Source organism: Bolinopsis microptera, chromosome 10 (genome assembly GCF_026151205.1).
Source record: "Bolinopsis microptera isolate Bmic1 chromosome 10, MBARI_Bmic_1.0, whole genome shotgun sequence".
NCBI classification, from domain to species: Eukaryota; Metazoa; Ctenophora; class Tentaculata; order Lobata; family Bolinopsidae; genus Bolinopsis; species Bolinopsis microptera.
Window position 1 is genome coordinate 11,914,896 of NC_087081.1, and position 23,451 is coordinate 11,938,346.

The 23,451-nt window shown below is 38.7% G+C and overlaps 2 protein-coding genes across 4 annotated transcripts in view; both read right to left on the reverse strand.

Annotated features, from left to right (window-relative positions):
• LOC134822401 (uncharacterized) overlaps positions 1-23,451 on the reverse strand; it is a 66,831-nt gene that overhangs the window by 13,851 nt on the left and 29,529 nt on the right. For 2 of the 3 annotated variants that reach the window (XM_063833447.1, XM_063833445.1), the window contains exons 4-18: positions 11,805-11,909; positions 11,532-11,648; positions 11,112-11,236; positions 10,883-10,955; positions 10,656-10,734; positions 10,344-10,489; positions 9,208-9,360; positions 9,020-9,094; positions 8,522-8,663; positions 4,060-8,401; positions 1,298-1,387; positions 1,077-1,203; positions 836-888; positions 459-540; positions 173-285 (exon numbers count right to left, since the gene is read on the reverse strand). In XM_063833447.1, the coding sequence (XP_063689517.1) occupies positions 173-285; positions 459-540; positions 836-888; positions 1,077-1,203; positions 1,298-1,387; positions 4,060-8,401; positions 8,522-8,663; positions 9,020-9,094; positions 9,208-9,360; positions 10,344-10,489; positions 10,656-10,734; positions 10,883-10,955; positions 11,112-11,236; positions 11,532-11,648; positions 11,805-11,907 (5,820 nt within the window). In that variant the 5' untranslated portion in view covers positions 11,908-11,909. Of the gene's footprint in view, positions 1-172; positions 286-458; positions 541-835; positions 889-1,076; positions 1,204-1,297; positions 1,388-4,059; positions 8,402-8,521; positions 8,664-9,019; positions 9,095-9,207; positions 9,361-10,343; positions 10,490-10,655; positions 10,735-10,882; positions 10,956-11,111; positions 11,237-11,531; positions 11,649-11,804; positions 11,919-23,451 lie in introns of those variants that run through there. The other variant, XM_063833446.1, reaches the window with a different exon arrangement.
• The window catches only part of LOC134822402 (GTP-binding protein 128up-like), a 78,693-nt gene continuing 74,921 nt past the window's right edge, over positions 19,680-23,451 (reverse strand). Inside the window, exons 8-11 of the mRNA XM_063833448.1 lie at positions 22,021-22,155; positions 20,685-20,806; positions 20,271-20,363; positions 19,680-19,997 (exon numbers count right to left, since the gene is read on the reverse strand). Of these exons, the coding sequence (XP_063689518.1) occupies positions 19,862-19,997; positions 20,271-20,363; positions 20,685-20,806; positions 22,021-22,155 (486 nt within the window). The 3' untranslated portion in view covers positions 19,680-19,861. The remainder of the gene's footprint in view (positions 19,998-20,270; positions 20,364-20,684; positions 20,807-22,020; positions 22,156-23,451) is intronic.

The following is a 23,451-nucleotide window of genomic DNA, read 5'->3' on the forward strand; positions in this document are numbered from 1 at the left end:
TAAATGGATAAATAGAGATTTATAAATGGAACAAATTAACCATTTGTTGATCGTTCTTCGGGAACATTATATAATACTTTTTCAAAACGCCAAAAGTATGTCAGAGACCTAAGCGTTTCATTGACTAAACTCATGCGGTTTAATAGATTCGAATCAGGTACAATATACATACATCTGAGTCAGGTATCATATCTGGGTTATCGATAAGTCCACAAGCTCTGTCATAGACCTGTCCACAGTTGTATAATTGCAATCCTGGCATGCAGTGCATTCCTCGCTCGAAGTCTGCAGAGTTGAAGTATTTATAATTAAAAATGAGATCAGAACTTAATTTTGTGAATTTATTGAAGGTATTAATTAAATTGTGTATTTTGTCGAGAATGGCATTTATGAAAACAAAATAAAAGATAAGTAGATAATATATAGTAGATATTATATATAGATTAATAGTAACGTACCGCATTCAAATTCTCCTTGTTCGAATGTATGGCCGGTTGCTTTACCAGTTAGATCTACACATTGGCATTTGTTTTCAATACACTGAAAACAGGTTATAAACTTAGGAGGAAAACATGTTATAAACTTAGGAGGAAAACAGGTTATAAACTTAGGAGGAAAACAGGTTATAAACTTAGGAGGAAAACAGGTTATATACTTAGGAGACAAACATGTTATAAACTTAGGAGGATACAACAACAAGATACAAGGGCAGGTTCTCTAGATATCAGATTAATAAAGATCCAATCCGTTATTTATTTGTCGGTTTATTGCTGATTTAGTTTTACAAGAATCAGACTACTATAATTATAAAGATGGCGAGCTACAATCTACATACCCTTGTTGACAGATAATTTCCGTCTTCATCGCAGAACTGGATCTCTGATTCATCTGGATGTAATCATTTTTATTGTTGATTGGTAAATTAGTTACATCTTATGAGTAGGTCACAAATTTTGAATTTAGCCGTAAAAAGCTTGAAAAATGGTCCTGGAAGATGTTTTTGCGTGCTCATATTTTGAAATTCATTATATATGTTCCGAGTGTTATAATGCAAAAATACATCAACTAAATCGTACCATATCCCATTTCCATGATGAAGTCATGTTCATGTGCTTGACAGGGTGTCTTGCAGGAGTCTTCCTCCACACAATCTCCATTGAGAGAGATGACGTAGCCTTCTCGGCAATCGCATCTTCTCTCACACTGAAATAATTGTATGGGTTAAAATTCTTTAAAAATTTTTTATCAGAATCGATCAGATAAATGGATTATGAACCAATAAGGTTTTAACAATTACCACGTCTTCCATAGCTTCATCACAAGTCTCATCACAGGTCCTCACGCAGCTAGAGGCACATGTGTTGAAGAAGGAATTGGGATCCGAACACTGAAAAAAAAATTTTTGCTTTATAATCGAACAACGCGTAGTTCAAGACCCTGGTCATTAGGAAAGTTCGCACGAGATGGACCACATTTTCCCATTTTAACTTTAGAAGATTGTCACAGGAAGAACTTTTAAGATAGGCATATGATATTTCACATATCTATAGTTCAACTAATTTTGTTTCGATTAATAAAAGTTTTGAAGCATTTAGTCGAGGGCAAATTGAGGCTAACGAGTCATTTACATTTTGTCTCCTAATAACACCTTCCAAGCATGCTATAAAAGTTTAAACATGTTTAATCGATTCATCAGATCTCACTCTTTTAGAATCCAGAGAGAAGAGGGAAATTTTTTCACTAATTGAGGGAAAAATGAGGCTAACAAGTTATTACTAATTTTTGAATTATTTTTGAATAATAGTGTCTATCAAAGTATCCTCTGACCTAAAATAGATGAGATTGATGCTCTAGATCGAAGGCTTTCCCAACCGACCCCTTGTTTTCTTCTAATGGAGGGTAAAGTGAGGCTAACAGATTATTTATAATTTTGAATTATGTTTGAACAATAACGTCCTTTAAACTATCCTTTGCCCTGGTATACATTATATGGATACTTTAGGTCGATGGTAGACTCCACCTACCTACCCTTTCTGTCTTTTGATGGAGGGTAAAATAAGGCTAACTATCAAGGTTGTGTTCATTGCATTTCTTGTTCTACTGCTTCTTCGGACTAGCCCTTCAATTTCAAATTGTTTCTGCCTAACCTGTATTCATTTGAGAGGTAAGATTGAGGCTAACTCCTGCTTATTATAATATTTTATAAGTGATAGTTTTAATGTTGGATGCTTTTATTTTCTTTATAAAACTCCACTTTTGACCCATTTGAAAGCCACTTATTATTTTCAAAATCGCACATTTCAAAACTAATTGCACTGCTTTTTTTTAGCCTTCTCGCCAGTTGTACTACCATGAAGAGGTATTGATTTAAATATTGGAGTTATTCTGCAGCTTGACGTAGATTTTTATTCATTAGTGCTTCAATCAGCTTCCATTACGGTTTTTGGAAAAATGTATACTTATAATTTGTTTAAAAATATTTCCTTGCGTTTGAGATGTGTCAAGCAAAATAAAGACTTCCCTTGTAAAATTTCTCAAACAGTTCCATTTTTATTATACTTTATAGTTTAGAGTCTAATTTGGCTTCATTTTCTTCATCTAACTGCTGCTGCTGCTCAGCAACTACTTGACAGCTGGCACAGTGACGTTTTTCTGCGTAGTGTATCTGTTAGCCTCAATTTTGCCTCAAGGAGGGAAGGTAGCCTCAATCCAACCTCACATAAGTTTCGATAAAGTCTCAATAACCTTCGGGCTACAATTACAAGTTTTATAGTGGGTCTATAACATGTTTCCGTACATTAAAGTTAAAATGCGGTCAAATTCTTTATTAGCCTCATTTTAGCCTCCTACAAGTAGACTCGGCGATTTCTGAAATGTTGAGCTTGAAGAGGATGAATACATTTTTATTGTCGACATATTAGATAGTCACAATACCGAACCTGCTCAAAAATATACACAAAAGTATACTTGTTAGCCTCATTTCACCCTCTCAAAAGGTGGTTAGCCTCATTTTCACCTCGAATATTTGAAGCTATAATCCCAAGGAATTAAATGTGCAACATAGATATCAAGTAACTTGTGAGTTGTTAACCTGTTACCGTACATTAAAGTTAAAATGCGGTCAAATTCTTTATTAGCCTCATTTTGGCCTCCTACAAGTAGACTCGGCGATTTCTGAAATGTTGAGCTTGAAGAGGATGAATAAATTTGTATTGTTGACACATTAGATAGTCACAATACCGAACCTGCTCAAAAATAAACACAAAAGTATACTTGTTAGCCTCATTTCACCCTCTCAAAAGGTGGTTAGCCTCATTTTCACCTCGAATATTTGAAGCTTAGATATCGATAAAGTATCAATAACCTTCGGGCTTCAATAACAAGTTTATTAGTGGGTCTATAACCTGTTTCCGTACATTAAAGTTAAAATGCGGTCAAATTCTTTATTAGCCTCATTTTAGCCTCCTACAAGTAGACTCGGCGATTTCTGAAATGATGAGCTTGAAGAGGATGAATACATTTTTATTGTTGACATAATATTAGATAGTCACAATACCGAACCTGCTCAAAAATATACACAAAAGTATACTTGTTAGCCTCATTTCACCCTCTCAAAAGGTGGTTAGCCTCATTTTCACCTCGAATAATTAAAGCTTAGATCTCGATCAAGTATAATCACTATGGATTATACTTGCAACTTGGATATCATGGACGTAACACGAGAATGTTCTTTTTTGAAAATAATGAGTAAATTCGTTAGCCTCAATTGTCCCTCGCAGTTCAATCACTCCTACTGAGTCTTGTGAGTGAGCTAGGAGGTCGCCGGACATCTCATTTTTAAGCCGTATTAATTTTCTATACGCATACAAAAAATTAAATGCGAAACTAAAACAGAAATGAAATTACGGATGTTTTAAATTTTTTTCAAAAACGAACTTTTAGGGGTGTTTCTAATGATCAGGGTCAGAAGTAAATTTGCAGCCTAGAATTTATGAAATCTAAATCTAAAATATAACATGATAGCATTTTGATCTTTCTTGGTTAAAATTAAAAGCAAACCTCCGGGATAGGTGTAGTCGGTTCCTCAGTAGAAGCGGGTTTAGAAATAGTCGCAAAGCAGTTTCCTGATTCCCCACACGGATCAGATGATGGTCCCTCAGAAGTTGGCTCTGTAGATGGCTCTTCAGATTTAGGCTCAGTGCTTTCCGGTTCAGGAGATGATGTTTGTGCTGGTTCCGATGAAATTGGCTCGGTGCTTCCAGGTTCTGTCGAAGCTGGCTCCGAGGAAATTTGTTCTGTGGTTTCAGCTGGTTGCTCCGTGGACTTTGGCTCAGTGCTTCCAGGTTCTGTCGAAGCTGGCTCCGAGGAAATTTGTTCGGTGCTTTCAGCTGATTGCTCTGTTGACATTGGCTCGGTGCTTCCAGGTTCTGCCGAAGCTGGCTCCGAGGAAATTTGTTCGGTGCTTTCAGCTGGTTGCTCTGTTGACATTGGCTCGGTGCTTCCAGGTTCTGTCGAAGCTGGCTCCGAGGAAATTTGTTCGGTTGTTTCAACTGATTGCTCCGTGGACTTTGGCTCAGTGCTTCCAGGTTCTGTCGAAGCTGGCTCCGAGGAAATTTGTTCGGTGCTTTCAGCTGATTGTTCTGTTGACATTGGCTCGGTACTTCCAGGTTCAGTCGAAGCTGGCTCCGAGGAAATTTGTTCGGTGGTTTCAGCTGATTGCTCCGTGGACTTTGGCTCGGTGCTTCCAGGTTCTGTCGAAGCTGGCTCCGAGGAAATTTGTTCGGTAGTTTCAACTGATTGCTCCGTGGACTTTGGCTCAGTGCTTCCAGGTTCTGTCGAAGCTGGCTCCGAGGAAATTTGTTCGGTGCTTTCAGCTGATTGCTCTGTTGACATTGGCTCGGTGCTTCCAGGTTCTGTCGAAGCTGGCTCCGAGGAAATTTGTTCGGTGCTTTCAGCTGATTGTTCTGTTGACATTGGCTCGGTACTTCCATGTTTTGTCGATGCTGGCTCCGAGGAAATTTTTTCGGTGCTTTCAGCTGGTTGCTCTGTTGACATTGGCTCGGTGCTTCCAGGTTCTGTCGAAGCTGGCTCCGAGGAAATTTGTTCGGTGCTTTCAGCTGATTGCTCTGTTGACATTGGCTCGGTGCTTCCAGGTTCTGTCGAAGCTGGCTCCGAGGAAATATTTTCGGTGGTTTCAGCTGATTGCTCCGTGGACTTTGGCTCAGTGCTTCCAGGTTCAGTCGAAGCTGGCTCCGAGGAAATTTGTTCGGTGCTTTCAGCTGATTGCTCCGTTGACATTGGCTCGGTACTTCCAGGTTCTGTGGATACAGGCTCTGATGAGGGTTTATCTGACGAGGGTTCAGTTGATTGTAAACAAGCGAGTCCGATACATGATTCTGTTGTCGCTTCCGAGGTCATCGATTCGGTAGTTTCCGGAGCCTCTGTGGATACAGGCTCTGTTGATGGTGATGATACATCATCTGCTTTAGAAACAGTCTCGTAACAGTTTCCAGAATCCCCGCATGGATCTGATGATGTGCTGGGTCCTTTGGACGATGCTGGCTCCGAGGAAATTTGTTCGGTGCTTTCAGCTGGTTGCTCCGTTGACATTGGCTCGGTGCTTCCAGGTTCTGTCGATGCTGGCTCCGAGGAAATTTTTTCGGTGCTTTCAGCTGATTGCTCCGTTGACATTGGCTCGGTGCTTCCAGGTTCTGTCGAAGCTGGCTCCGTGGAAATTGGTTTGGTGCTTCCAGAGTTAGAGGATGCTGGCTCCTCCGAAGAAATAGGCTCGGTGCTAATAGGTTCAGTTGCAGGAGATGTTGGATCTGGTGCTCCAGAAGATGTTTGCTCCGGCGAGGAATCTGAGCCTTCTGAGGATGCAGGTTCAGTTGGAGGAGATGTTGGATCTGGTGCTCCAGAAGATGTTTGCTCCGACGAGGAATCTGAGCCTTCTGAGGATGCAGGTTTTTCTGACCCTTCAGATGATGGTGTCTCTGACGAAGGTTCATCTGACGAGGGTTCAGTTGATGGAAAACACGCGAGGCCGATACAGGATTCTGTTGTCGCTTCTGACGTCACAGATTCGGTAGTTTCCGGGGCCGCTGTGGATACAGCCTCTGTTGATGGTGATGATACATCATCTGCTTTCGAAACAGTCTCGTAACAGTTTCCAGAATCCCCGCATGGATCTGATGATGGGCTGGGTCCTTTGGACGATGCTGGCTCTGAGGATATTGGTGATGTTGGAGGTGATGTTGGATCGGGTGATCCTGATGGTGTTTCTGACCCTTCAGATGATGGTGGCTCCGATGAGGGTTTATCTGACGAGGGTTCAGTTGATGGGAAACAAGCGAGTCCGATACATGATTCTGTTGTCGCTTCCGATGTCATCGATTCGGTAGTTTCCGGAGCCTCTGTGGATACAGGCTCTGTTGATGGTGATGATACATCATCTGCTTTAGAAACAGTCTCGTAACAGTTTCCAGAATCCCCGCATGGATCTGATGATGGGCTGGGTCCTTTGGACGATGCTGGCTCTGAGGAAATTTGTTCGGTGCTTTCAGCTGATTGCTCCGTGGACTTTGGCTCAGTGCTTCCAGGTTCTGTCGAAGCTGGCTCCGAGGAAATTTGTTCGGTGCTTTCAGCTGATTGCTCTGTTGACATTGGCTCGGTGCTTCCAGGTTCTGTCGAAGCTAGCTCCGAGGAAATTTGTTCGGTGCTTTCAGCTGATTGCTCTGTGGACATTGGCTCGGTGCTTCCATGTTCTGTCGATGCTGGCTCCGAGGAAATTTGTTCGCTGCTTTCAGCTGATTGCTCTGTGGACATTGGCTCGGTGCTTCCAGGTTCTGTCGAAGCTGGTTCCGAGGAAATTTGTTCGGTGCTTTCAGCTGATTGCTCTGTGGACATTGGCTCGGTGCTTCCAGGTTCTGTCGAAGCTGGTTCCGAGGAAATTTGTTCGGTGCTTTCAGCTGGTTGCTCCGTGGACTTTGGCTCTGAGGATATTGGTGATGTTGGAGGTGATGTTGGATCGGGTGATCCTGATGGTGTTTCTGACCCTTCAGATGATGGTTGCTCTGATGAGGGTTTATCTGACGAGGGTTCAGTTGATGGAAAACAAGCGAGTCCGATACATGATTCTGTTGTCGCTTCCGAGGTCATCGATTTGGTAGTTTCCGGAGCCTCTGTGGATACAGGCTCTGTTGATGGTGATGATACATCATCTGCTTTAGAAACAGTCTCGTAACAGTTTCCAGAATCCCCGCATGGATCTGATGATGGGCTGGGTCCTTTGGACGATGCAGGCTCTGATGAAATTTTTTCGGTGCTTTCAGCTGATTGCTCTGTGGACATTGGCTCGGTGCTTCCAGGTTCTGTCGATGCTGGCTCCGAGGAAATTTGTTCGGTGCTTTCAGCTGATTGCTCTGTTGACATTGGCTCGGTGCTTCCAGGTTCTGTCGAAGCTGGCTCCGAGGAAATTTGTTCGGTGCTTTGAGCTGATTGCTTTGTGGACATTGGCTCGGTGCTTCCAGGTTCTGTCGATGCTGGCTCCGAGGAAATTTGTTCGGTGCTTTGAGCTGATTGCTCCGTTGACATTGGCTCGGTGCTTCCAGGTTCTGTCGATGCTGGCTCCGAGGAAATTTGTTCGGTGCTTTCAGCTGGTTGCTTCGTGGACTTTGGCTCTGAGGACATTGGTGATGTTGGAGGTGATGTTGGATCGGGTGATACCGATGGTGTATTATCATTGGGTTCAGTTGATGGCAGACAAGCGATTCCAATACAAGATTCCGTTATTGCTTCCGAGGACAGTGGTTTGGTGGATACCGGTCCCTCTGAGGATATTGGTGATGTTTGAGGTGATGTTGGATCGGGTGATCCCGATGGTGTTGGTGTTTCTGACCCTTCAGATGATGCTGGTCCATCCGTCATTTCACTGGTATTATCATCGGGTTCAGTTGATGGCAGACAAGCAAGTCCGATGCAAGATTCTGTTGTGGCTTCCGAGGTCGAAGATTTTGTAGTTTCCTGACCCTCTGTGGATGCAGGCTCTGTTTGTGGTGATGATACATCATCTGCTTTAGTAGTCTCTTCTAAATTGTCTGCACCATCGGATGGAGCTTCTGTGCTAACCGGACCACTACTCAACTCGTCAGGTGTATATGGCTTGGTAGTAGGTGCTTTAGATTTGGTTCCGAAACAATTTCCGTCTGCACCACAGGGATCTGTAGTGCTGGAGGGGTAAACATCCTCAGAAGGATCTGTTGCTTCTTCTTCTCCGTCTTTGCAATCTGCTTTATCTTTGTCAGCATGAGCCACATTTTCACACTCCTCTTGACTGTAACAGGAATCTTGGATCAATACGGGCTTGTCTCGTGGACACCCGCACTCTTCTGTAATACAAAGCCTGAGGGTTGAGGTTTTTATTATTGAGAAATTATATCATATAAGAAATTCCATAGCAAAAAATGTTTTAGTTTAAGGTTGCTCTAAAACAAACAAGACACGGATAACTAATGTGTAATACCTTGTGCACCAGGCTAACTGAGATCCACAAGTCTGAATACAAGGTAAACAGTCCTTTTCTCCGTAGTATACTTGGTTTGATTGGCACTCGACTTTGGCATCAGCCTCATTTTCTAAATTGTCCAGATCCATTGATGGTGTTTCTGTAACAGTAATTTATCTTTACCAAACACATCAAGTGATATGGTGGAAACCAGTTTTTTGCATTTTTCTAATTTTTTAAACCGTATAACTATAAAGCTATTTGTTGCTACTTTAGCATTAGTGTTCAACGATGTCGTTTCACGCAATTATTTACCCTATTTTCAATTTTGTGAACTCAGATGATTTTGATTATCCAATTAATTGAACAATTTCACAAATTCGATGCGGCTTATACATTATATATCATGTATATTAATTTAATTTTTTTTTTAAATTTTTTAAATTTATAAATAAATTACTATTAATTTGCATTCAATCAGGAAGTAAATGTTTCATTGAAAGCAATTAGGCTTACCTTCATCATCCATTCGTGGTGCTTTAGTAAATCCACGTTCTTCCTCAACCCTAGCCCCTCGGGGGCAGTCAAACTCTGAAAATTAAATTACTATATCGGGTCAACCCTCATTGTTAAATCTTTAAATGTTTATATAGAATTTGAAGACGTCGAATATAAGATCTCACTTTTCCAAGTTTCCCACTAACCTGACACACAGCTATCTTTGCTGACATCCAGAATAGGCAGATTCTCAGGGCACTTACACATGGTTTTCTCCCAGGCTAGTTCTCTCACTCCAGAGTCTTCACAGGTCAACTGCTCGTATTTGCTGTAAACTTTACTGGCAAACTTCGGGCAAGCTGAAGAAAATATATGTATATTGTATATGTAATATAAATATTATTTGGTTGTTGAGATATGGTAAATGTAGATTGTTAGTAAGAAAACAATGTTGGTTGACTTTGTGAAAGCTTAAATTGTTTCGAGCCGATATCTTTTATCTAACGGTGCTGGAATTTAGCACATATATATCAATTTCAGTAATACATTTATAATGATTTATCTACATGATCGCAGTAATCACATACCATTCACGGTATCTAGATATTCTTGCAAAGCCAGTAATTTTATCGGTCCTACAAATTATGTAAAAATTGAATTATAAATGTAATTCTATAATTTTGTTGTTCAAAATTTAAAACTAACGTTTTGGGACTTAACAGAATGGAGATAAAATTTGTAAATTTGTAGACTTTTTTATTTATTTCACACAGTGCATCTTAACAATTTTGTAATCTATACTTGCAACCTGGATTATTTGATACATTTGGTCGTATTTACAAATAAAGCTGGTATGGGAAATATACAATATTATGCTTTTAGTGTTTATCGTCAATACTTTAACAAGAATTCTTAGCGTTATCATTTTACAGTAATGGGACACAGCAGTTTTAATTGACCGATTAGTGCATTTTTGTTTGATAAGTAGTTCTAGTCACTGCTTATCAGCTTTACTAAAGTGTTTAGTTTGTTTCATACTATACTATAATTTTCCGAGTGGAGTTGTACCACATGCATAATTACTTATATGCTACGAATTTTGACTGATTAAATTTAGCCTTTGTTACAATTGTTACGTTTGAGTTAATAAACTATGATGATTATATAATATATATGAATTTTACTTGATAGAGTGCTTATCTTAAATGTTTTACAGGCTCTAATGATGTAGCTTTATGAAGATTTCAAGCCTTACGGCTTACATTGTGTGTTTCCCTTCATCAGTCCGTGTCCAATGCAAAAGCATTATAATTCTATAATTACTGCTCTTCTGAATACTTACGTTTTTTCTCCACACAGTTGCCTTTGGAAAGTCGGAATCCAAAATCGTTAAGACATCTATCATAATCGTAGCTGCCTTTCCATTGGCACTGTTCATCTCCTTCACTCTTTTGGCAGTTACCGTACATTTCTGTACACATTTTTACGCTGAAGAGTTTGTGAAATTGTTTAAAATACAAATTTAAATTTTTTGGAGATTTCCCCGCTGGACCACGTGAGAATGAAGTAAAAAATCGAATCACAAGATTTTCAACATCACTGAAAAAAATCCCAACATCCTGCAGCAGAGTGCAGGTTCTAATTTTCAACTCACCTCCACACTTCTTGTTGTTCATTGCAACAAGGAGATTTGCCATGTCGAACTGATGGTTGGCATTCGCAGTCAACAGTATCTGGAAATTGAGGTGTTGGTATCAGCACAGGTTTACTATCGAAATTCAAAGTTTGCTTTGACTTGGGCCGGTCAGCTGCAAGTAAAATTCAGTTTTGTAGCTGTAGTAACCATGGTCTGAAGTTTTATCAATTAATAAATTACCATACCTTGGACGAGATCCCTCATTAGTTCGTCATCAATTTCATTATTCCAATTTCTAGCTAAATCACAGAGTGATATCTGAAATATAATTATATATTTACTATGCAACGCATTCATGCAAAAAATTTAGGTGTGAAGTTTCAAGTTCATAGATTAGTATTTTAAAGCCTTTTATTTGAACTTTTTCTGAATGAACTTTTCTGGATATGTTCATCAATAACTTAACCCGCTTACCTGAAATTTGCCGCGATAAAAGTCCAGTTCTAATAACATAGCTGTATTAACGTGCAGACTAATCCCGCACAAAGCGTCGTTAGCTGCCGTCTCTATTATGATCTCTTGATCTTTTTCTAATACATCTGTAATGAAATTTAGGTTAAAAGTGAACTGTGTATTTAGCTGTGAAGGAACAGACATTATTCTAAGTGAGATTGAGAAATGGCAGGGTTTTGCTCAAATATGTAGCACGCGGTAGCACGGAACGTTCCCAAAAATAAAATATCATATTGTGGCAGTTTTTCTGGAAATAAACAAAACAATGAATCATTTTCCAGTCCCATTATGATTATTATTTAATTTTTATACAACGTTGAGGGTAAAATATTGAGAGGAAGAAATTTAAAGGGGTTAAGAATATAAGGTTTTGGTACTTACCATGTCCTTTGAAGACATTAAGGACGGTAACTTTGTATTTTCGGTTTTGATCCTGATTACGATAATCATCTAGGTCAACACCTGTATCAATTTCTCCTTCTATCCTAGCTTTGATCACTGAAAATAATTATAATCGTTAGTTAACCGTCCAAAAGATATAATTCATGATGTCACATTCAGTTATAAGTTTTCTCCGAAAACGTCAAATTTCAAACTGTAAACTATCTGTAAACCAAACAGAAGACCACCAGAATATCTCATTCTCCTACTCACGCCGGGAAGCAGAACAAACGACCGTCTGAATGGGCCTCTCGGCACATAAACAGGCGTTGGAGCCAGCCACCAACACACTGCACATTAACAGCGCGAGGAACATGGCTGAAATGTTGTTTGGTTAAACTTAAAAACACGCGAATATTTAGAATGTTTAATATGTAGATCTAGATTGAAGCAAATGATGAAAACTAATGGAGCTAAAGCAATGGACGGCTACAAAATGGGAAACACGAACACCAACTGCGATTGATTCTGATAAAGTCTAGTAATAGTATCAACTAGAGAGTATAACTATAAGGATTTGCCATTGTTAACACCAAAAATGTTCAGTACGTGCTCTCACTAGGTTAACTATTTCTCGGTATTTCTGAGGAAAGGAAGCCTGTTCATTTGTTGGAGAGCTGCGGATGTTTGGTCACAAATTTGTATTCATAACCTGCAAAGCTTCAACACAGTTGTCACTTGTCTGTGCTAACGGGTCGCGGTATTATTGTACCTTCTATTTTTACAAACCCCCTTGAAGCGAACCGTAACGTCGTTGGTATTCATATTACAGTTTGGGTATTTGAGAGGAATTTAGTTGGGTTAACATGCAACTGCGATGCTACAAAGGGATAAGAAGGTTATACACTATATAAGGTTATGCAATATATAAGCTGCATTAGTCGAACAGATATTGCATGGCTAGCTGCTTCGCAGTATACATCAAAAAGAAAAGGTGCGTTGCCTAGGAATGGGAGGGATATGTTGAATTACCATAGCGCATAACATTTCGAGTTTAAAATCGGCGATCTTCAACGCAACTTTCTACAGCAAAAAATAATTATTAACGCACAACGGTTTCCCACGGGGAAAGGGGAATTTAGAATCGTTCCCATAGCTTTTACTTTTAGTTCATGCCACAAATGAACAAATCGTGCTCGAGTTACACAAGTTCCTTTGCAAAGGGTCGTGGAACAATTTGCGACAATCGAATTAAATTGTGACCTGCAAAATGATTCCGAGTTCTCGAACTTGCGGAAGATTCTCGAAACCGCTCGAAATTCACCTATGTAACGTAAAACTATCCCCGAATTAGAGTTAGACACTGTACAGTATTCCAACACCAAGGGGCAGGTAGACGGTGCAACTGTGACTCTAGTGAACAGGCAGACTACGTGACATGCCATTCAGACACACTAACAAACCACTTTTTCCAGTCTATAGAAGCTTTATAATATCATCTGCGGAATTGAATTTAGTCACAAATCGCGGCGAGGTTGAAATCGAATTTTTGTCAATTCTGTGCCTTCTGAGGAATGTTTTGACAGTAAAATACCGACTTAGCACAGTGCAATACTTATGTTGTAAGGGTACATCTTGGCGACACCTTTGCTGTTTTCTGACGCAAAAGTGCTGATCACGTCCACTCCAAAATTTGAAGTTCATATTATACTATTTTGTCACATTGTTGGCCAATTTCTGCATTTTAGGTGTTCACAAAAGAAAGTTTCTGGGGCCGGTTTTGGTTTTGATGGTTTTCAAGTATAATTCTCGACCCAAAAAAGAAATTTAGAATCCAAAATTTCAAAAATCAAAATGGTCTTCTGTCAGAAAACGGCAGACCTGCAGCAGCGATACCATCGATATTCCATACCTGCAATCGAATGGTACGACAACTATTAATGTGAATGGTTAGCTCATTAGCTGTCTGAAGTTAATGACAATTGTTTACTATAATCTCACCGAAATAAAAGCCCGGCCTACTGAATCTGAAGAAAGCTTGGTGTGTGAGATGAAACTATTTAACCCCATTAAAATTAATTTGCTAAACAAACAACAAGATTCTCACATACAGGCAAAATACCTGAACGAGCAAAATACAAGTTAATACAAATAAGACATGGTACCAAATGGTATGACTATAAAGTGCAATGTTTCAGTCGCCCAATGATCAGAATGTTAATGCGATCACATGTAATCGTAATTGGATTACGAAACATAAAAGTTACATTCGGGATTTTCCAGGAATAAAGGAGATCGCACGACCTGAGACCAATGACCATCCACTAAATCTGTAAATACAGCTAGCAAAAATCACGTACCACTCAACTCCCGGGCCCACTCAACACTGCAAAGTGCAAAGCCTCAGTCCTGCAGAGACATAACCCTACTGCTGCAGGTAATTGCATTATTCCCCAATATATTCCTGAAATTGGATCACGTCTAGCGGCCCAGAGGAGAGATCAGTTGGGGAATTTATCTGTATCAGGGAACCACCTCTCAACTGAATTGTGAAACCTATCCCAGCTCAATGTTAATATGCTCCGGACCCTCATTAGATTATGTTCGGGTAACCGGGTTATCGTACCTGATCTAAAGCTAGGGTAGTCGTTAGGGAGTTGAAATGAGAGTGAACACAAAGACATATAACAGTGTTAGCCGTGTAAACAGTGATCAGGGGAGGTAGGATTTAAATTGAGACACTGAAGGAATGTATCATGTATGATGGGCTGGAGGGATTTATTTGCGAGATCCAAGTAGTCACGTTCCCACGCACGATTGCGGAAATCGTCAATGAGCAACAAGTAACTTAGCCAGCGTGTTATTCAGCTATTTTAGGTGGGGCGTCTAATTGCACCATAAACTAACCATGATATAATATATTTTAAAAATTTGCCTAGACAAACTGTCGCGGCAAATCAAGAATCCGGGTTTAATCAATAATTACTGTTTACAAATTGCTGTAAATAAGTAAATTTTGAATGTAAATCGACATGATTAGGCTAATAATAATTCGAGGTTAAAAGCTCCCGTCACAATTCGAGGTTCACGTTAAATATCAGTGTAGGTACGTGCTGCAAAGCAAAGAAATAGTTGTTCTTGAATATCTTAAAAACTAAAGCCTAAAAACTATTAGATAGACTTCAAATTGCTTCACAGCTGTTTCCATCACGGTTATTTGGTGAGGTAGAAATGAATTCCATTCTCCATAAGACCTCAAGGAGCCAAATTAGAAAACTTACATATTTTAGGGCGATCAAATATATTCCCTCTAATAAAAACAATTTTGCACCAGAATAACCATACAAGGGACATTTTTGAAAAACGTCCATACGAAGAAGCGCAAATCCAGCTTAACTTATAAATGATAAAATATATATATATATAATATAATAAATATATGAGTGATAACTAGAGCTGTTTAAAATATGATTTTCACACTTAAATATGGTCGTTGAATGTTCTAACAACCAGGTCGATATTTTAGAAGTGTTTTTTAAACTGCTCACTAAGTTATAACACTTAAAGTTAACAGAATATGTGGAAGTAACAAAAATGAAACACGTACGGCCAAACAATAACACGGGTGCCGCTATTGGTTGTTCTAAAGCACCTATCTAGGCCCTGCTACATGTTTCCAATATTTTCCTCATTTACGTTCATTACTAGAATTAAAATCGAATCGACGTGAATATGGAACGCAGTGAGACTTTAACACTTCGTCATAAGGAGGTCGGAGAGACTCTTAAAATATGTGTTCCAGTTATGATCAGGTGCGGTGTACCATCTGATTCTGATTCTGCAGATTCGTGAGTTTAAGAAGACTGGAATATTATATACAGTGTACAACTACACCCATTTTCAAAGTTATGTAGGTATGCATCGTATCAAAATTAACAAACTACGTCCACAATACTCAAATCAGATTTCAAAACATTTCACCAATTTTGTCCTGGACTTAAAAAAGTCGTCGACGAAGACCCGATCGAATTAAAAGTAAATAGTGGCTATTGAAATTCAATACATCATAGCGGTGGATATAAACTAATCAAGAAAACAGCGATCTTTAACGACAGTAAAGTTAATGGCTATACTAATACCAACCACTCAAATTAGATTTTAGCAAAGAGCTTCACTCAAAATACGGCCATACTTGTCTACAAATCGAATTGTTTCCGGTAGATTTCTATCCTGCTAGTGTAAATGATGGAGACGAACGAATGGCCGGTTCAAAGTTCAGACATTAATTGCAGGTAAATCACGAACCGAATAGCAGGAGCCACTCATGGATAACTGCATCGATAAGGTAACTGCTAAAAATAGGCCAAATAATTTGGTAATTGACAACGGTACTTATAAAATGTAATCTTCATGCACTTTTATAGTCGGCTGGAAAATCCGCGGGAATACAGAGGGTTTTTGATTTTATGCAGTTTATGAAGGCGTGAAGGAACTAAAAGCAAGCTTTCTGATCCCCAATTTAGACTCCCAATGATCAAAGACAACGCGACTGATTTGGTGTTTTTTAGGCCACAAAATGTGCCCAATAGAGCAACATCACGGGTATTGACGGGTGCTTTAACTGCCCAGGGTCTGGGACCCCCTCAAACGTTCAGTCATTGGCTAGAACCATTCTCAACCTTAAGTAGTCTCGTTGCTTATCTTAATTCTCCATGTAATCAAATTATGAAACTGGCACATGCATGGCCCAAAATATTTAGCACGTCAGGAACAAGATAAAATTAATATTATTGAGCTGTTGTCCAACTCCAGTATAACTATCAGCACTTGATATAAATAACAGTGGAAATTGCTTAGTACAAACTGATAACACGAAAGCACCATGTCTCCTCATGGCCTAAGAAATGGTTTTATTTATCAAAAGGCCAAGAAAATACCGCTGAAATGTGAATAACAAGCAATCCGTCTTTTGTAAATGAGGATGATTAAATAAAGGTTAGTTTAGTATGCAATTCATTAACACTATTGTCGTGATAATACTAATAGTGATTGGGTTTCACTTTAAAAGGTATGCTTGACATTCGACAGATTTGCAAACTGTTTTGATCTTGCTGGGGCTGCATTCCGAACTTCACAAGCTCATTATCGTTGCAATCAAGTAAAACATCATGGACCAAGTGTAAGCCAGCGTAAACGTTAGTTTGAGTTTGGCATAGTACATCTTGATAGTTGGTGCTAAAAAGCGACCTGCAGTAACGGGGACAGGGGGTCTAAAATGACGGCTAAAGTATATCAACGATCCCTTAGTCTTACTGTCATCAACAGGTTAACAATAACATACGTTGGATCAACGTAGGTTAATACTGATTGGTAACATTAGCATGGACAAGGATCTGCACAAAGATTAGAATTTAGACAGTTGCCGGGATTGAAAATATGGGCCACGTTCAAGGAGGTTTTATATATTTTAGTGTATGATATCACCAGGAACCTATTGGTGGTATGGCAAACTTGCAGCTCCCGCAGGTTTCCATTCCAGCCTACGAGAAAACATTGATACAAATTACAATTCGCCCATATAAAAAACCTTTCTTTGAACAATGGAATAAACTCAGGAGATTTTCATGTATTTATTAAAGCAAGCTTCTAGTAGTAGTTCTAGTTTCGGGATAGCCTGTAGCAGGCATTAAGCAACGCCCGATATTATTAGTATTACTAATGCCAATGGCAATGCTTCTACAGACCTACACAAGTGCTTTCTTTTGATTGGTCGGCGTCGACTGTACACAAGTGCAAGTAAGTAGGTAAATATTTCACGCTAGGCATGTGGCACCCATTTAACGGTAACCATATGTTGTTCATGTAGTGTTACAAAGGTCCAGAGCAGGAGAACAAATATAAAGAAATAATAAAATAATGAAATTTAACAAATAAATGTTCAAAGATAATGAAATCGCTGACTCAGATCAAAAGTGTGCGAAGAATTAAATATTCGGTCCCTGTGGCCTGTACGTGATTTTAAATATCATTGATGATAAGCGAAGAATTTGTCCTTGGTCCTGCGATATTACTGCTGCAGGGGCACCCCCAGCAAAGGATGATCATCAAGTAACTAGATTATCGAATAACTCGCATTTTTTATAAATCATCTGGTGATGAAAAATTATCACGGACAAGGACCAACCTAAGTGCACTCTCATAATGTGTCTCATATTTAATACGCTAATATTTTTGTCACGTTCGATTTGTGAATTAATCTAATTATGCTTTAAACTAAAAGGATCGTATTTCCAACCGTATACGTTCATTTTTTTTTAGTCGCGTAGAAAACAATTACTGATAAGATATGATAATTTCTGTCCATGACATGATTTTTAGATGGAACTGGAAGGACATATACTTATAAGTTTCTAAAATTTATAATTTTAAAAGTTTTTAACATTTCTAATTCTATAAAACAATTTTACACTCTGATAACTGTTTACTAACTCAATTATTTATATATATTAAACGATATGAGATAATTTGATGTATACACCGGTCAACTGGTGGGAATCGTCATAAAGTTTCTTCAAACATCAAAGTTCAAACAAATTTGTTAGTAATAGTATTAGTATTACTATTACTATTAGGAAAACCGTAAGAAGCTCAACAGGGCCCCGGCCATGGTAAATGTTTGTATTGGTAAATATACTAACGACCAAGTAAGGAGCAAGTAAGGAGCAAGTATATGTAGGGGTGAGCGACAACTTCACCCAATTAGATCCAGTGTGCAAACAGTTAGATTGATAATTTGGTTTCCAATTATTTTCTAAGTTTACCTTTTAAATCAAAAGTATTTATCAAATTTGATTATGAAGTTGCCGGGCAGCCGTTCTTAAATTTTTAACATATTAACTTTAAGTCATATTGCAGCTCAGGCTTAATCATTAAACATTAAAGAGCGTCCACACTCCACCCTGATTTTTCTATGAAACTTGATTTCGAGCCAGTTGACCAATATAATAAACTTTAACGGGTGATACTCGTAAAATATTTGTTTCAAATATCAGGACCGCGTCGACGATCAGTCCAACTCGGCGCGCGTTTTGGTAGTAATAGTATAACTATAGCCATAGGTTATAAACCTACAAAATAAATTAGGATCTGTTTCTAAACATTTGAGGAAATCCAGGATCACGGGTATCCGCCGTGCCGTGGGCGGCCATCACCTTAAAGTTAAACATACCCAAACTTTAGCTTATGAAATTGAATGCTTTACTTCAATACTTGTAGTTGTAGCTACTCGTGCTACTGCTACTAGTCTCCTGAGCACGTGAGAGACAAACTTATACTTATAGTTTAATTGCGTCTTAATATATGAAAGGTAGGACTATGAATAGTAATTTGATTTTAATGAGCGCCCACCTCAAACGTTTAGTGTGTAGTGACAGGCCCGAGTTACCCTGACACCTGATATTTCTCGAAATCAAGTTTCACAGAAATATCAGGGTAAACAGAAATTTGTCACGAACGGGGAGAGGATAGTCTGGATCCTATTCGTCATTTAGAAATAGATAACAGAGTATTATTTACACTAATAATATTAAAGTATCTCGTAATTGAGGTCCATAGCAATTTCATTCAATGGAAGTTCCAAGGTTGTACCATATCTAATTATCAAGGTTCCAAACAATATCATATGCGATGGAAGCCGGAAGGATTAGGGCTTTACCATGCCGCTATTTTTGTTGTCCTTTTATCTCTATTCACTATTGATCGAATTAATTCCTCCAGTATCAGAAAATTTAAATATTTCCACCTGGACCCCATAATTATCCGAACATGATGCTAACACGAACGTTCATTGTATTTGGAATGATTTCAAATTATTAGTGATTGGTCATTGTTGGTAGGCATAAAACACTCATTATGAAAAAGAGCAGACTGTTTCATCTCAGAACTCAAAAAGTGTGAAGATAATAGTATCTGACATCTTGAAACTTGACAGAGATAAAACATCGAAATTAGAACTTTCATCCGTCGAGAAATACCCTACTCCCCAATCTTTAACAAATGCATTCACTTTTCCTTAGTTTCTACCCAGACAAATTCCTTCTCGTCTTAGAGAAATAATTATTTGCTGAACATAACTTGTTGAAACCAAGGTCAGCTCACTAAAAAACAGCTTACAAATAAAAATTGATAAACTTAAATAAATTAAAAATCTAAGACCCGAATGAAAGCTTTTGATGGTAATTCGACTCCTCAACAAGTTAATTAGTTAGTGTTTCAACTCATCGATAAGTTAATTAATTAGCTAATTAGAATGTTCCCAGTAATTATCCCAGCTAATGTTTCTTGATGATCTGAACGATGTCCTCATCCGCTAACTCGTGTTCTTTCCCGACTCTCTGAGGCTGGTATTTCACTGAGCTACCCCAGACAAGCGCATACTTTAGATCTTTTAATATTCCCTTGTGTAAACTGAGGGAGAACGTATTGCAGTAAAGTAAGAGTAATAAAAGTAAAAGGAAGTATAAGTACGGTGGCATCCTAATAGCTTCGTGCCTTTCTGGAACTTTTTATTCCAATGGTCACGACCACCATGACTAGCCAAGGAAAGCAGTGGCATCATAAAATCTAAGAGTTTTATGGTGTACACAGTACTTCTGTTAGATGTGTAGATAGATTAAATACGATTAGTTCATGAGATAATATAAATAATGAGATCCTATAATATAAATAATGGGCACTCACTTGTTACAAAATGCCTCCATGGTTTTGTTAGCGTCCTGGAGTACAACTGGCGCGTTGAAATCAGGTAATTGACCTTTAGGCTTCGTGTAAATCCTGTAAAATAGAATGTAAATAGGAAATCATAAATATGATAAGGAGACAATGCAACAGTAGATTTTCTTCAACTTTACAGGAAATTGGAGAAAGTTGAACTTCCAATTTCGATTTTTAAACTGCCTCTCGTTATAAAAAAAAACAGTGAATTTCCAAAACTTTTATGACGTCCGCCAAATGAGATTATATCAGATGAGGTAATGAACAAAATAAAAACTTAAAAACTCCCCATTTACATACCTGGTCAGCCATACATAATGTAATAAAGATTATCTTATACCTGGCAAGACATAATATAATATAATATAAACTATTCTATACCTGGTAAGTTGAAGATAATCCCACATTTTCTCGAGTAAATCGTCGAAGTTCCATTTGTGATGAGCTGACAGGGGCACACAATGAGGGATTTTGTAGATTACGTCCAGCTCTTCAATTGATATCTGGAGGAACGGACACGGTTATGATATAAGAACTATGTTAGATATGGAATGTGACAAATTTTGTATTTGTCATAGTGGAACCCTATTTTATTACTTTACCACTACCAGAAGTTTGTTTACGGAAAATCGTAGTTTTTACTGTAATTCAAGTACGTTATAAAAACGTGAAAAATGTGATTCAGTCGTGCTCCTGAAAAAATGCTCTATTGAAATCTCACTACAATAAAATTACACGCCTTTTATAACTCGAATATCAAACACACGCACCTAAACTAATGATCTGACAGACTTAATTATTAGTGTAGAAAGCAGTTTACCACAGACCACCTCCAGTTGACCAGTACCTATTTGCACAGGTGAGGAGCAAAAAGGAGTTAAAGCGATGATTTAGTAAATCGATAATCGAGCGATTTCCCGCGCAATTTTAAACTAGAAAGCATGCAATTTATCCATTCCAAACCCAGGATTCATTTTGTTACACAGGGCTTTACCGCCGGTAATATTTGTGTTATCTTACAAGAAGTTATGATCATTAGTGACTTAAAGTCGTAATCGTGCTCAGTAGACTTTGTAATAGAACGTGATAATGATTATATATAAGAATGATGTATTAAATATCGACAGCTCGGCACGTGCCATTTCAATCAAGTAATTGGGGTAATTACTTTAAATGTACGACTTTTGCGATGTTCGAATGTATGACTTTATGGTGCTAAATAGAATTTATTTTTTATGATAAGATGAAAGGCTAGTCAGTGGTCACTGGTAAAAATATCAAACTGTCATGAGCCAGACCTAGGGTGATTTCATTAACACATTCTAGTGTTGTTTCAGTGAAGATTTCATTAACAGCCTGACACATTCTAGTTATCCTTACTCCGTATTATCATACTAAAGACAACAATTCTTGCGTTTGTTCCCCAAGACGGAGTCAAACTATAAGCCGCTACAAAAAATACTAAAGACAAATTCATCACTGGCCTACCGACGGAAGAATGTGGATATTTCCTACTTTCAGTTTGTTATTGAACTGATAATATTAAAGGTGATTGGTTATCGTTGGTTTTGTTTGAAATACTTCCCAAGGAGGCAATGCTGTTTGTAGCTTAAAACCGCCCTACAAAACCGTTCACTTCAAAGCAACCATTGCATTAAAATCACGAAGAGTGGCATGAAGTGGTTATGAAGATAACAACATTAATCAAAATAAGCACCTGATCTATTTTGTTGAGAACGTATATACATGGAATGTAAACTCTGTTTCCCTCAATTACATCGATCAAATCGTCACTGGTTGAGTCCTCTTTTAGGATTATGTCAGCATTACTGATCCGATATTCGCCCAAAATCTGAAATTGATAATTTCTTCGTCAATCGAAAGAAACTTTCAAATAAAATGTCAAAAATGTGGTTTGATAATTTTTGCTTCTCTACTTTTAAAGAAGCCGAAAATTTGTCGATCCTTCGAATAATCGCAAGAAAAAAGTTTCAATATAACTACTACTATGTCGGAGCTAAGTCCGATCTACGCCAGAAAACCCCCTCCATATATCCCTGTCCCGCATCAGGGTTCGCAGTTCCTCTTTAGAGTTTGTCCCAACTTCCTTCAGTAACATAGACAAGTAGCTTTGTCTTGGTCGGCCTTGCTGTGCTCTACCGTGCGTAGGTTCCCATAAGACTAAATCACTAGCAAGTAGCTCAGGATGTCGGATGCAGTGTCCCGCCATTTTTAATCTCCTGCTTCGTAACTTGTTTGACAGCCTTGGGAGGCTACCATACAAAGTTATATTGCTGACCTTGTCCTTCCATGAGATACCCAGCACCATACGCAACATCTTTGTGTATGTCCCGTCCAAACTTTTCTCTTGAGCCTTTGTCAGTGTCCAGGTTTCTGATCCGTAGAGCAGTACTGATTCACAAGCCGCTATGAACAATCTAATCTTTAGGCTCTTTGAGAGTTTGGATTTCCAGATATCCTTCAGTCTATGTAGGGCACCCCACGCTTTTCCCTTTCTAACCCTTATCTCCCTATCTGTGCTCTCAATCCAGGAGCCTAAGTAGATGAAATCATCTACATTTTCTATGGCTTCCCCGGATCGACTTTGTAGGTCGCTAGATCGATCCTCCATATTCAGTGTCATGACCTTGGTCTTGCCTTCGTTTATGTGTAGTCCCACGCTTGCTGCCGCCGATTCTACTCTGAGCAGGAACTCGTTAGCCTTGTCCATGTCCTCAGATATAAGTGCTATATCATCTGCAAAGTCCACATCGGTGATGATCTTGGGCCCCACTCTTCTGCTTTTTCTACGTTCGAGGGTGAGTCCAAATCGCTCCGCATCATCGCCTATGGCTTGCCTCATACAGTAGTCGATGACTATTGCAAAGAGGTAAGGTGCTAAGGTATCACCCTGTAACACACCTGCAAGTATCTCGAACAATTCAGTTTCTCCGTCTGGAGTTAGGACTTTGGCCATTGTCTTCTCGTACATGAGCCGTATAAGCTGCACGATTTTGACTGGAATGCCGTAAGCTTCTAGAATCTTTAGCATTTTCCCACGATGTACACTGTCGAAAGCCTTCTTAAAGTCTATAAATGTCAGAACAGCTGGCAGTTTCCGACTCTTGACACCCTCTATAAGACGTCT